This window comes from Procambarus clarkii, chromosome 34 (assembly GCF_040958095.1).
Source record: "Procambarus clarkii isolate CNS0578487 chromosome 34, FALCON_Pclarkii_2.0, whole genome shotgun sequence".
NCBI classification, from domain to species: domain Eukaryota; kingdom Metazoa; phylum Arthropoda; class Malacostraca; order Decapoda; family Cambaridae; genus Procambarus; species Procambarus clarkii.
Window position 1 is genome coordinate 42,658,366 of NC_091183.1, and position 14,152 is coordinate 42,672,517.

Sequence of the window (14,152 nt, forward strand, 5' to 3'; positions counted from 1 at the left end):
ATTCTAGGTTAGGTTGGTTGGGTTGACCTAGGTTAGGTTGGTTGGGTTATCCTAGGTTAGGTTGGTTAGGCTTCATAATTCATTTCCTCGAAACACTGCGTGTTAGTGGCTTTATTTTTTGTAGGCAGTGAGGCAGGCAGGCATATTTTGTTCCAGCTCTATCTAGAAATCCAACATTCTGTTTGTAACTCATATCTTGTATATATATGTACTTTTACCTGAATAAAAATTAATTAATTTATTTATATTATGTATAATACGTTGGTGAATCATATTGTGTATGATGCGACGGGTCCGTCTAATTACCACAAGCTACACAAGCTTCAGAAAGCTTCCTGGTAATACGTTAGTAATGAATAAATATGATATGTTAGGTTAGGCTGGCCTAACTTAACCTAACCTAACCTATCCTAACCTATCCTAACCTAACCTAACTTAACCAAACCAAACCTAACCTAACCGAAGGTTGGATCGTCGACTTGATTTGGCGTCACCAGCTTTTTATTTTCGTCTAATTTCTTTATAAAAAGATAATTTTTCAGATTAAAATTATGTTTTTTCGTGTTGTACATTCAGCACCAACATTATAATGAGTAAATATATCATATTTATTCATTACTAACGTATTGCCAGGAAGCTTTCTGAAGCTTGTGTAGCTTGTGGTAATTAGACGGACCGTGATGCGACTTGTGTCCGGAGGAGTGGGCGGCTCTCCTACTGCTTCACCAGGTCTGTGGTGTCTTAACACATTACTGGGTTACTGACGTGTCAGTACGCTTAGTAACTTTGAGTTAAGTTGGCCAACACAGCATAGATTAACGTCGTCTATGGTAACTATCGGTTAAATTTACTGGTGGCTTTAACGGCTTGTTAAGGTAATTCGGAAGTTGCAATTGCCAAGGTTTTCAAGTCTAATTTGTACAAGTGATGGGGCTCATTACCAATGTATCACCTCCGTTGCTCTTCATTTACGGTTTAAAAGTTAGCAATGAACTGGCAGCTTAAGGGTTAACAATATAATTGGAGTTATTGTATTATAAGTTTAAACTAGACAAGTTTCGGTGGTTTCAGTGGTTCAAGTTTCAGTGGTTCTTTCCGTGGGCTCGGGTGCAGTATTCTAGTGAACCAGGACACCTTACCCCAGACAGAAACACTTGTACACTTTATTGATGTGTTAGGTAATGGTTGTATGCAAATGCTTAGAAAGGTTTGTATATGTTATGCTAATAGGTTACAACCTGTGAACCTATTTACTAAACATGTAAACTGATTTGCATTGTGTATATGCCCTCTTGTTAATTCCAGAAACTAACTTTAAAGTTGTTGAAGTTGTTGAACTCTAAACAATTGTTGAAGCAACAATTGTTTTGCACATTGTTGGAAAGCAGACTATATTTGATCATATCAGAGAATGTGTAGTGCTTTCTAAGGTGTAGCATAAGAATTGACCAATTAATAAACCCTTATCTAACCTTAAGATTGTGGTCTAAGTTTAATGCAGGACCATGCAACATGGGGCTGTTTGGAGAGAATAGTGCGGCTATGTGTCACATCGTAAAGCAGGTTGGGTTCGTATGCAGATTTTCAGACCAAAGCCATGATGCGTAACAAGTGTGTGAGATGTGATATATCTAATGTGTGGTTTGAAAAAGTTAGCTTATCTAGAGTAAACTTTACTGTATGTAAAATTACAATTTATAATTCATTCATTGTATTCATTTATGTATGATATATAGATGACTACTGCATTTACCTGAGGGCCACTATCACTGGCCTTGACAGAAACAGGAAGCTGTTAGCTTGTTAAAATGTCTCGGTAGTACAGTTAGGTTCATTCTCTATTCACAATAGGGAATCTCAAGTTCAAGTCCTAGGCAGGATAGAGATGGTTGGGTACATTTTCCCAGGAGTATCATAATTGGAGAATTATTTGAGTATTGAATATTTATCTAATCAAAGAATTGTACATCTGTTTAATACAAGCCCCTGGGAATGACGCTATTTACCTAAATTTATCTGAGGGGCCACTAACACACTAGTGGCCTCAGTGAGGACAGGAAGCTGGTGGCTTGTCACATGTCCCTCCGTTTGCCCTGATGATTTTGTTTCCAGCTGGATTTTAAAATTTAAATAAGTTTTGACATTTACGGCTTCAGTAAATGCAAAATTATGCCATTAAAAACTGGTTAAGATTATTTTTATTTGATAATCTGATGTGGTATTTTCCTTGCAGAAGACAATATTTTGCGATTGCTTGTAAATTATGTCAGGAGGCAAGTTTGATCACCCTGCACGTAAACTTCATGCACGAGATATATGCAAGCTGCAAAACATAGGTAATTCTGGAGTATTCAGTACTGTACAGTATTGTGATGTACTGTAACACGTTTCTTAGTTAAGCTTGTAAAATGGAAGTCAGACATGTCAACAACTGGATGTTCAGTTTTGTATGTGTTCCTCATTTTCTGTAATGTTTGCATTAACTGTATTTTTTAACAGCGTTAATTATTTTGAGAAATTTAGCAAGTCCGGAATTTTCTTATTTTTTCTTTCTGTGAAGAAAATGTATATGAATTTAGCCTTTTTTTTCAATAAACAAATCAAATGAGTGTTGTACAATATACAGTTGAGTATATTATTTATGTATCAAGTTCATTATTCAAGAAATTTCTAAAATACATGCACATTAAATGAAGTTACTGTATTTTGTTTATGTATTTTGAGAGAGAATGGTTATTGTAATGCAGTGCATGCAATAGCAGTCCCTGTAGCACATTGGTAAAACATTCACCCGGCACTTTTTGAGCACTTAGGTGTGGGTTCATATCATGGCCGGGAAGGATTGACCAGGTGCCAATCTTTAACTGTAGTCTCTGTTTACCCAGCAGTGCATGGGTACCTGTTTGTTAAACGATTTGGCGGGTCTCATTCTGGGGAACATTAAGTTTAAGGACCTGCTCGAAATGCTATGCGTGCTAGTGGCTTTACAAGAATATAAGAACTCTTGTATATATAAATAAAAAAAGTAAAAAATTTATTGTTATAAAAGAATATTACAATATTAACTTTATAAAACAATTGTGTGAAAAGATTTATACAGTACCATCATAACTAATAACTAACTAGCATACTAATTAAGAACAAACTACTGAGTCTAAATTTGATAACAAAATTCATTAGAGTCCTGATGACAATCACACCAGCAAAACATTATCAAGCTGATCATTCAGTGGCACAGAGAACACACTATGAACATCAGAGGTCCATAGCTCATCAGTATTCTTCCCACAAATATAAGAAATAATGCCGGAACAAAATTGGAAGTGTTTAATAAACAATTAGGCAAGTCCCTGCAGGAAGTACCAAACCAACCAAGTTGTAATAGATATGTGGGCCTATGGATCAGTCCAAGCTGCAGCCTTTTAGATAAAGTTATCACAAGAAAGAAACCTGGCCCCCAGGCTTGGCTTTGGGAGTAGAAAAACTCTTTGAATCAACTCCAAGTAAACTCAATTGTTCCTAACCATGTAACTGATGATATCATAGTAGAAATCAGTCACATAAACCCAGACCTGAAAGCTATCCATGTACAGAAATAAAGAAAGCAGAGAGGATCTTCCCTTCACTCAAGATCACTTGAAACTGTCCTGCAAGCTAACAAGGCATTTAGGCCTCTTGCTGCTGCACTTTGGTTTCAGTTCAGTTCTTTCATTTTGTTTAAGGGGACTAAAGGCTTAATTACATTTGAAGTTAGAAAAAGACCTGCTTTTTTCCATGTACAATTAATTTTTTTTATTTTTCATACTGCCAAATTAATACTTTTGAGTCCATTTTCTAATACAAAATATGATCCGATTAAATGAAAACCAGGTGGTAATGTTCAGTGCACAGCATATTATAAATATGTACAACCCTATTTGTGTGTGCGATTTGCAAAATACAATTAAAAAAACCCTTCTATTTTTTGCTTCATTGATTTGTGTTTGTTAATTAATCTATAGTTTTCTCTTTTTATAGCACATTAATAATAAGGAAAAGAATGGTCTTACTCGATGATGACTGAGTCTTGATCAAGAACAAAATGATATTTATCACACACTTGTGATGTAAATTCTTTGTAATATGCATACAGTAATTACATATACTGTATAGTATATCACTTACACACAATATTTCATGATGTACAAGACAACACAACATTTCTAGATTATGTTGACAAAATTCTACACTTAAATGTGAAGTGTGAGGGCTTGAGGGAGGTATTTTTGGTTTATTTAGATACTGTACCACTTTTTTGACACGGAAATATCGAACTTTTGTAGTGAACACAATTTTTGACAATCTTGGCTGTCTTTTGATTTAATTCCCATTGTCTGGGAGAGGAAGCCTGTAGTTAGCCTTATCAAGGTCTTCCTAGGCCAATTAATCTCTTTCCCCAAGATGAAACTGACAACAATTGCATGTTGAAAATGTCTTTTGAGACTTAGATATCAGAAAAAAGTTAGATTTGGTTAAATTTTACCATAGACATGCTCATTTGGTAGTTGTCTATTGTATTATAGGTTGAAATGAAAATTTTGCCCAGTGAAATTAGATCATAGGGCATGGGAAATACATCCTGGAGGCATTTCTTGTTGCAACGAATCCCTCACTGAAACTGTGGTTGGTCCCACATAGTTTGTTGAATCGAGATTGAATTGTACCTCATTTTGAATGAAATACTTACACGTTTCTTGAACATTTGTAATAGAATCACCTCTCAATTCTGAAATTTGTTTTTAACTGTATAGCTGGAAAGAGTAGAGTTTTACAATGCAATTTTAATTTTTGTAATTGGGGTTTGACCCTCTGTGGGGAAAAAAAACTTTAAAAATTAAGTTCTGCTGACAAAGGGATAATAGAAAAGTTTTCTGGAGTAGTTTTGGAAGATAATTACATCAATAAATTGCTGAAAGCTTCTTTTATACATTGCAGGTGACCAGTGGCACTTCCGTGAAGATGGTATATCCTTTAATGTGCGCCTGATATGGGTTCAGGGAAAGGTAGTGTCATACAGTCTCAACAAAAGTGAGGTAGGTTATGCAAGTTATATAGAATTCTATAGGGTCTTATGTTTTTAATACAGTATACTGTAATGTATATCTATAAATGATATGTAAATAATGCTTAACCTGGCCTTTGTTCAAATTCTGAGCCTTAGAATGAAAAGCAGGTACACATATCTGTACTTATGTGTGCATGATAGTATGATTATTAATTGTGTTGGGGGACATGAATCCTGCTTTTTTTGGTTGTTTTCATTCATTCGTGCCAAGGTCATCACATGTTCTAAAATTCTAGCCTCGTCTTTGATGATGGTGTTAATAGTATACTGCTTTACGCCATATACATGTTCAGTCTCTCTTAATATTTCTCCCTTTCTCTAAGTGTCTTATTATGTTTTCAGTCAAGTACTTTCATTTTGGATATTATGGCTCTTCTCTTTCTTGGCCCTCATACAACACTACCAACTATTCTCTTATCAATCATGAGTACAAAGCATCTAATAAATGTAGAGGTAATATGCACCTCTAATTATCCAACCCATCCTCCTGAATTGATATTACAGTACTGTACTTTTTCTATGTGGTTGATTGTATCAATATGTAGTAATGGAGCCCCAGTAAACCAATTTTTATACTTTTTTTTATAGATTCCAGAAAAAGCAAATCTAAAAACCAAACTTAAAATAATCCTAGGCCTTGTATAATGCATGTATATACAGTACTCAATTAGGCTTCAGGTAGCTTGTATTAGGCCTAGAATGGTTATGTTTCTTATCTTGAGATTATCTTAGAGATGATTTCAGGGCTTTAGTGTCCTTGCGGCCCGGTCCTCGACCAGGCCTCCACCCCTAGGAAGCAGCCCGTGACAGCTGACGAACTCCCAGGTACCTATTTACTGCTAGGTAACAGAGCCATCAGGTTGGAAGAAACTCTGCCCATTGTTTCTCGCCGGCGCCCGGGACCGAACCCAGGACCACAGGATCATGCGTCCAGTGTTCTGTCCGCTCAGCCGCCGACTCCCTTGGTTAGGTTAGGTTTGCTTAGGTTTTATTATTAACAAATATAAAAACTTATCTAGTTTGTCCAAATTCAGTAATACAAAAGTCTACTTTCTGGTGATCCATCATGACATATTTTACTTTTGACCACATTGTAATTTTCATTTTGAACATTATATCCCCCAACTTGCTGAACTTCACAGTTTTAGTTCATCAGATATTTAATTGATGTTACGCTTTGCTTTTAGGTAATCTTGGATGATGGAGGCTTTAAAATCAACATTTCCAATTGCCAAAACATTCCTGGTGGAAACTCGTGGATTATGGAAGGTTTGTATTAAGAAACATTCTGGCTAGTTAATAAAAATATGACTACTATAATGATCAAAATGTTATGGAAATCCCATGGATATGGCCATTGCAGCAACAAGAAGTTTGGAAGCCTGTTACACTTTTGTAATAGAAACAAGATGTATTTTACTGGATTTCACACATTATAGTAAGAAGTATATTATGAAAGGATAAATTTAAGATACCATACTGTCCTGGGAGCTCCCTATCAGATGGTGGCCACAGCAGAGTTTCTATAGGAGGCTCTGTGAACACACAACTTTCAGTCTTGCAAGCGCTTTAACCCTTTCCCCCACACCCTTTCATTCATATATTGTTCCACTCTGATCTTACAAGATACTGGTCGTATGTATCTACTATTTGATCTTTTATACCTGGCACTATGTTTGAAAGTTGCTTCTTTACAGAGGTCAACAAATTTGCAGACGAGTTTCAGAGTTGTTATTCTTAGTAAGACAATGTGTTTAGGCACAGGGTATCCATTGCTCTACAGTTTGCTTCACAAACATAGTACCAATACTGCTTGTGTGCTATTGAATTTATAGTCCACTTCGTCTCTGTTTCAGTTTGAGATCCCTTGCCTAGTGTTAACGTATAAGGATCAATAATCATCAATGGCTATTTTTCTGGATATTGTTGGGATTTCTCGGGCAGTTCTGTTCTCTTGAATGGAACCTGTGCATTGTAGTGCTTTTGGGAATTGTCTTTTAGCCAAGATTACTTACTCTTTGCTCCAATTATTGGTGGTAAAATTATTGAGCAATTCTGTATAGAAATTACTCTTTGCTCCAATTATTGGTGGTAAAATTATTGAGCAATTCTGTATAGAATCTATTCATTCTGTACAAGTATTTTGAAGTTTCTTCTTTCAGGTTTGAATATGTTAAAGCTTATGTTTTGGGTTCTCATGTACATTATTCTCTCCAGGTCAATATGTAATGGTGGTTGGGGAAATTGAAGAAGTCGCTAGTTCCAGGGTAGTGCGAGCAATCAAGATGGCCGACCTTTCCACAAATGTAGTCCATCAAACTATGTGGAATCATGAAGTTACTGAAGTTAAAATGTTATTGAAAGAAAACCAAAGTATGTGTAGATGATATAATATTAGTCTAGGTACTGTACTTAGGAAGTTGTAAAGGAACAGTTGCAAATTTTGATGCTTATCATAATTAAACAGTAGCCTGTTTTTCGTTATTAAATGTAAACATTTTCACACTGCTGAGTGGCTTGTGTGCAGCCCGGGAAACCCAGAACATTTATAGTCACAAATGCATGGAGGCTGGACCACCAAAGTGTTTACAAACAATTTGACAATTTCAATTAATTTGTAAGGAAAATTCTTAACTTAATACTGTATGAGTTTGCATAGCAGAAAGAATCCTTGCTAGTGTACCATCTCTCTAAACACTACAGCTGCTTTCTCAGGAGCAACAGGCTTGAAGGCTGCCAATCAAGGACTGGTGTACTGCTGATGACTTGTTGATCCATGCCATGGATATAGAAGACAGCTGATCCATACCTGGATTCATTCGAGTCTCAGTGCTTCTGGAAAACATTCCTCTCCACCTCACCCAACATGACCATCACCTAACACATGATATATCCTACAGCCTGCCCTGTCTTTATAAAGTTACATGTTATTTGTCGACAATAATTTATAAAGAATATAAACAGTTTTGTCAATTGTTATATGTTTGTGTGGTGATATTAAGAGAGTTTTGACATCAAGAAAACAATATTACAGTAAACGCTACCCAATCTCAATTTGGTCCCAATTTGTAAGTTCCCTAGTCGACATTACGTTGGTGATATAAGTGACCCAAACACAGAGCCATCTAAACTGGAGTTAGTGTACTGTAATTTATAAGACAGCAGGCTGTAGGAAACATCCTGTGTCGCCTGTTAGGCGATGCTTCTGTAGGGCTAATTGGAGAGAAGAGGGGAGCAGTGTATCCAGTGACATTGAGAATCTAATGAATCCAGGTGTGAATCGGCTGCCTTGTATATCCATATATTTGCAGTGGCTGCAAGCCAACAATTCCAATGATTTTGGTTTTGTCAATTGTTATATAAGTGATTAATTCTCATTTATACCAAAAAGGAAATTACAGACTTTGTAAAGATATCCTTGTTTATTGTGTTTTATCATGTCAATAAAACTATTTTACCGTACAAAGAGTATTAATGTTAAATACATACAGCATTTTATTTTATAACAATTCAATTTTCTTGACAAATATTTTTTCTACAACATTATTCTACAAGGTTAAGCAATACACAAGGTCTCCAAGAATGTTTCTATATAAAACTGGATCCTAATGTACTACTAATAAAATACATAAAATTCTGATTATTTCTACAGAAAATATATTCTGTATATAAAAAATGATGCTTCAGACACAAAAAATGCTTCAAACCATAAGCATCACATGACTTACCAAGGTACAGTATCATACGATAACTATTACTAGGTATATAATGGATTTGATAATTAAAACTTGCCAATGAACTACACACAGAAATCACAATAGCGTGATATATCAAATGAACAAATCCACAAGGGCCGTGATGAGGGTTTGTGACCTAGTCAAATAAGACGTGTCTGGGATCCTCTCAGACGTAGGTTCGAACCCTCATCATGACCCTTGTGGATTTGTTCAAAGCTTGCCAATATTAACAACTCGATTATAAATACAGTACTGCAAGTATACACACAAATTGTGTTGCACATCAATACTGTAGTTGGCCAATAGTGTGTGGTGTCAGGCCAACCTCCTCATGACAACACTAGCTTTCCTCACCAAAATATAAAAACTGCATTCCAATTTTTTCTGCTTCCTTAGGTTTTTACTTTTCACAGATATTTCTGTTTTTAGTTCAAATTTTCTCTTTGCCTTTAGATGGAAAAAGAAAAGTCTTTTAAATTATCAGTACAATAAATTACTGAAATCTTGTAACAAATATTTAAAAACAAATGGTATACTGTATATTTATCTAATTTGGATGGCTTTAATGTGTGTGTGTGATTATGCTTTAAACCCGGCAAGCATTACATGGTAAGTAGAAGCAGGGAAAACTCACTTAAATTTATATTCATATTACCAGAAAACTACATTAAACAATCTTGCGATAGTTCCGGGGCTCAATGTCCCTGACCAGGCCTCCTTCACACTTAATGTCTTTCTTGAAATCTAGATTAATTACACCTGCAACTTTATGAATTTCTGTCCAGTAATTCCAAGATTCAACCAACACAAATACAGTACTTTAGATTATACCAACCTTACGTTTTGGATTATTGGGCCATAATTAATTTGAATAAAGTATCTTAAAAAATTAAATGGTGATCTGAAAGAATGCATGTATTTTTATCATCATTATCAATCAATTCCTTCCAACTTGTGACTGAAAGTTTTTCTTCCCTATGGCATTACAGTTCGTATTCCATCCGATGAAGATAGTCTAATTTGGTACAAGGATTATAAATCACTTGTATGTACAGGTACAAAAATTGTGAAAGCTCCTAAGCTGCATTATTTTTTTAGGTCATCTGTATTTATACCATACTTGGTCTTAACACGGTCCAACTCTGCTTGTTTCTTTTCTGCATCCATTTTCTTGAAGGCTTTGTTGGACTGTAAAGAGGAAAGTGTATGTTATTTCTCAAAAACAGCAAGTAGTAGTGCAAGTAATAAATTAATTATATTTCTTAACTGAAAAAATTTGGAATTAAACTTATGAAATGTGTCTTGAATTATCACCCGTTTCTGAATCAGGTGGCAAACTCGTTAGCTTACATTATTTGTTTAGCTGCTATCACGGGGCAAAGTGAAGAGAAGCTTTCACAGCCTGTTCTTCACACTCGGAAATAAACTACTGTATTTGGTTGCTCTCTTAAGCAATGTCCAGCAGCGTCAAGGATATCACCAAATAACAGCAAGGCCAGGTTGACACTTTCTCTGATGCAGTGGGGATCTTTTTAAATGCCCCTGCCAGGCCATTAATGAGAGAAGTAAGATACTGGAGATCCCTCTATCTAATCTGGCATTTCTAGAAGATGCCTTCATTTACTGGTACATTAAAAAACTTTTACATACCACAAACACTCTTGTTAACTGTTATTTTACCACCTGGCCACTAACCTAGATTGCCACCTGATGTCAGCATCTACATTGTCAACATAGTAAAATGGAGTTGGCTACTTTACCTTCACCCTAGTGTTCTCTGACCATACAATCCTTCACCAGATGAGACACTCCCTTATTCACTTGAATGATATGTCTAACAAATGATTTGTAAATAATATTTTGACAAATAATAAACCTCACCTGGTAATAAAGGACCACTAAATATCTGCCACAAACATTGAAGCCAGAAAGATGATCACAAGCATTTTTAGCATCAAAGATATCTTCAAAGACAACAAATGCTGTACCACGGGTCTCAGGAGTGTTTCCTCTGTAAAAAACAAAATATATTTCGCTGTTATGTATGGTACCCATTCAAACAAATATACACTCACTTAACATGCAATTTCCTTCTGTTTATCTGGCATTGTTGATTAATTCAAATACTACTGAGTGAGTAGAGTTGTGGAGAAAGGATGTGTTACTATGAACAACTTTAACTCCCTTTTAGTTTACTATTCGTCTAATTCCCTGGCCAAATGCTGCCCAACATCATCTGGACATGGAGTCTTTTCCCTTTTTTTACCTATTTATAGCTTTAATTACCAATCAATATATATATATATATCCTTTTTTTTACCTATTTATAGCTTTAATTACCAACCAATATATATATCCTCTTAAGTTCCACTGGTCTCCTTCCAACTCTAATTTTACTAATACCAAAACAGGTTAGATTCCTCAAAAATTCACTCTACCCATTGCTAACACATAAATAAAGTTACTCCTTCACCATTTCCCTCTTTCCTGCACTATGATAATAACAAGTATATGAACTCATGCTCAAAGAAAGTATTTCACAAACCCCTACCATTTACACCAAACACACTTTCCAAGAACTGCATTTATTCTCCACCCTAGCATTCTTATCCCTCAGCACAATAACTTCTGCAACATCTAGTAACATCTGCACACAATAGTTCAAATGATTCCAAAATACAGTACCTGCATCTCTTTCCTTTACCACTTTCTCTATGCAAGTCTGTAGAATATGCACTTATAAATAAATCCCAGTCCTACATATTCTTGTATTAACACACTTGTACACCCAAACATACTCCTTCAAATGAATAAAGCTATTCCCTTCATACAGTAATTATAACCCATCCATTCCTGAACACAGACCCCTACTCCAAACTTTCCCATCACAAACTTGTTTAATATTTTCCCATTTACTCATCCCACTAAGATGTGTCTCACTCACACCTAACATTCTTTCCAACTGAAATATCTCTCCAATATGAAATATCTCTTTCCAATTGAATTATCTACTTTAATAGACTCTGCTCTCATGTCCTTCTTATTTATACCTTTTACATCATCCTATTTTCGTCTTGCTTTTCAAATCAGAGCTTTTTATGATTATCACTTAATAAAATACAGTATCATAAGTGAAAAACGTTTCATCATTATTACATGAAGAATAATATACAAATTCAATACAGTACATACATATTGTTTAACAAAAGCTAACCAAAATTGACACTTCAGTCGTTGAAAAACACATCAAGATCGATGTGTTTTCCCAAGGAAAAAGAACCAAACGAACCCAAATAAAAAATCAGTTATTGGGAAACTCAATTCAAAATAAGAGGATGCCTAAAAGCACAAAATCAATCGCAAACAGCCGTCAACCACACAAATCTCAAACACTCACATAATTGAAAAATAAAAAATTAATATATATATATATATATATATATATATATATATATATATATATATATATATATATATATATATATATATATATATATATATATATATATATATATACACACACACACACACACACAGGATATATATATACATCATACATACAGTATAGTATTATATACTACAGTATATTGTATAAAATAATTTTATAATAATACTTTTGAATGCGTGTTAACTAAAAGCTGAACAAAGTACAATAAATAATAAATACTGTATATCGTAATAATTATTTAAATAATAGCAGCATTAATCTTACACTCTGATTTGTCTAATGGCTCCATATTTCCCGAAGATGTCGTACATTTCCTCTCCAGTGATTTTGTAGGGCAAGTTACGCACATACAAGATGCGATTGACCTCTGGGGGCAGCCGGACCTAATGGGCCAACAATGGAAGAGAAAACATATAATCAATATAGATCAATTATTATTAGATATGGTTTCAAAAGATTAGGGTAATCAAAGGAGGTATTCCTGGTCTCTAACCCGAATATGTTCCTCCAACAGTTTTCAAATACTGTACAGTAAATCCTAAAACTAGAGCCAAATTATATCTATTTTGGCTGTGCGTGTGTGTGTTTTTTGTAACCTAACACAATGTAATCAAATTAATAAAATAAATTAATAAAATATTGTATAAAATAATTTTTTTTATATAAATCAATATTAGTTTTATACAATAAAACAAATTGTATAAAATAATAAAAAAGTAGGTGTTGGTATTAGAAAATCCTCAAGTGCTCAAGGAGAATCTTTCAAGGTTATCTCTGAACACATTTTATTCTCTTCTCTGGGGTTATGGGTTCCCACAATTGCACTAGAGGCGGTTCCTGCTAATCTAATAATCAGCCTGTTCTTAAGGTAATGTGATTAGACCAAGACACCAACCTCCCTCACACACCACCAGGATACTTACCTAGATACTGTATGATGGTCTGAAAGCATATTATAGTTCCAATAAGTCTGGTTCACTTCCCAGTTATAAGTATTGTCCTAAACACAGAATATTCTCCGGTTATAATTGTATGTTATAAATCTATGGTTTAAACCTGTGGTAAACTTATTTTCTTTGGTATGTCTTAAGCCCGAGGTTTCTTTTTAATGTGAACTTTTAGGAGAATTTTCGAACTACATATTTCCTGTGTGTGTAAAAAATATGAAACATGAAAAAAATATGAAAAAAATTCTATTTTATTCTAACCTAAACCTAACCGTATATATGGTCTTAACATACACGCAAAACGAGTTTTTTCTAATCATCTTGTGTACCATTTCACCACACCATGAAACTAAACATGAAAACTCACATGAGTCCTCTTCTGAGCAAGAGCCATGTTGGTTATACACGTAGGTTATAAAACGAGGTCTTCACTTCAAATAGCAACGTATATTAGAAGGATATCCGGCCACTGCCCTAGTGAACTGAAGGAAGCGTGCAGCGTCGTGCTCCTCCCAGGCGAGGCTGTACTGTTGTGTTAACGCTCAGCTCGTCGCTCTAGTTCCGAGCACATTTTTTCCATTTTCTTTGATATCCAACTTTTCCCATACATTGGGAGGAAATAATAATAATAATAATAATAATAATAATAATAATAATAATAATAATAATTTATTTAGGAACAGTACATACATAGTTGCAGCGTTACAGTACAAACAGCAGCGTTACAGTACAAACATTCTGTTAGATTTAAAGATGAGGTAGTACATACAATACCTAAAGCCACTAGTACGCATAGCGTTTCGGGCAAGGCTATAATTAAAGCTACTCCATCCTTTCGAGATGGATCCTACTATTTCAATAAAGAGAATGCATGGTAGTGAGGGGGCGTGGGTGAGAGAGAATGCATGGGTGTGTG

At 34.9% G+C, this 14,152-nt stretch overlaps 2 protein-coding genes across 7 annotated transcripts; one reads left to right on the forward strand and one right to left on the reverse strand.

Annotated features, from left to right (window-relative positions):
* Nucleotides 1–628: 628 nt before the first annotated feature.
* LOC123762137 (recQ-mediated genome instability protein 2) lies at nt 629–8,570 on the forward strand. 6 transcript variants are annotated; one of them, XM_069335949.1, is made up of 5 exons: nt 636–729; nt 2,234–2,336; nt 4,975–5,072; nt 6,292–6,373; nt 7,322–8,570. In XM_069335949.1, the coding sequence occupies exons 2-5, from the start codon at nt 2,264–2,266 to the stop codon at nt 7,489–7,491; spliced, it is 423 nt and encodes a 140-aa protein (XP_069192050.1). In that variant the 5' UTR covers nt 636–729; nt 2,234–2,263; the 3' UTR covers nt 7,492–8,570. The 6 variants fall into 6 exon arrangements, with proteins under 6 accessions (XP_045604457.2, XP_069192050.1, XP_045604454.2 ...); XM_045748498.2 differs by having other exon boundaries at nt 669–830; XM_069335950.1 differs by lacking the exon at nt 636–729 and adding an exon at nt 907–981.
* LOC123762139 (splicing factor 3b subunit 6) lies at nt 8,508–13,780 on the reverse strand. The gene is made up of 4 exons (XM_045748502.2): nt 13,604–13,780; nt 12,554–12,672; nt 10,723–10,852; nt 8,508–10,029 (listed from the first exon to the last, which is right to left on the reverse strand). The coding sequence occupies exons 1-4, from the start codon at nt 13,628–13,630 to the stop codon at nt 9,928–9,930; spliced, it is 378 nt and encodes a 125-aa protein (XP_045604458.1). The 5' UTR covers nt 13,631–13,780; the 3' UTR covers nt 8,508–9,927.
* Nucleotides 13,781–14,152: the final 372 nt, after the last annotated feature.

What these genes read in the sequence shown, in the direction of transcription:
- LOC123762137 (XM_069335949.1), top strand. Translation starts at nt 2,264, where the DNA reads ATGTCAGGAGGCAAGTTTGATCACCCTGCACGTAAACTTCATGCACGA. An exon ending in ATGCAAGCTGCAAAACATAG is followed by an intron (nt 2,337 to 4,974) that starts GTAATTCTGGAG and finishes TATACATTGCAG; the next exon opens with GTGACCAGTGGCACTTCCGT. An exon ending in ACAGTCTCAACAAAAGTGAG is followed by an intron (nt 5,073 to 6,291) that starts GTAGGTTATGCA and finishes CTTTGCTTTTAG; the next exon opens with GTAATCTTGGATGATGGAGG.
- LOC123762139 (XM_045748502.2), bottom strand. Translation starts at nt 13,630, where the DNA reads ATGGCTCTTGCTCAGAAGAGGACTCAT. An exon ending in TTGCTCAGAAGAGGACTCAT is followed by an intron (nt 12,673 to 13,603) that starts GTGAGTTTTCAT and finishes TTGGCCCATTAG; the next exon opens with GTCCGGCTGCCCCCAGAGGT. An exon ending in GCCATTAGACAAATCAGAGT is followed by an intron (nt 10,853 to 12,553) that starts GTAAGATTAATG and finishes TGTTTTTTACAG; the next exon opens with AGGAAACACTCCTGAGACCC.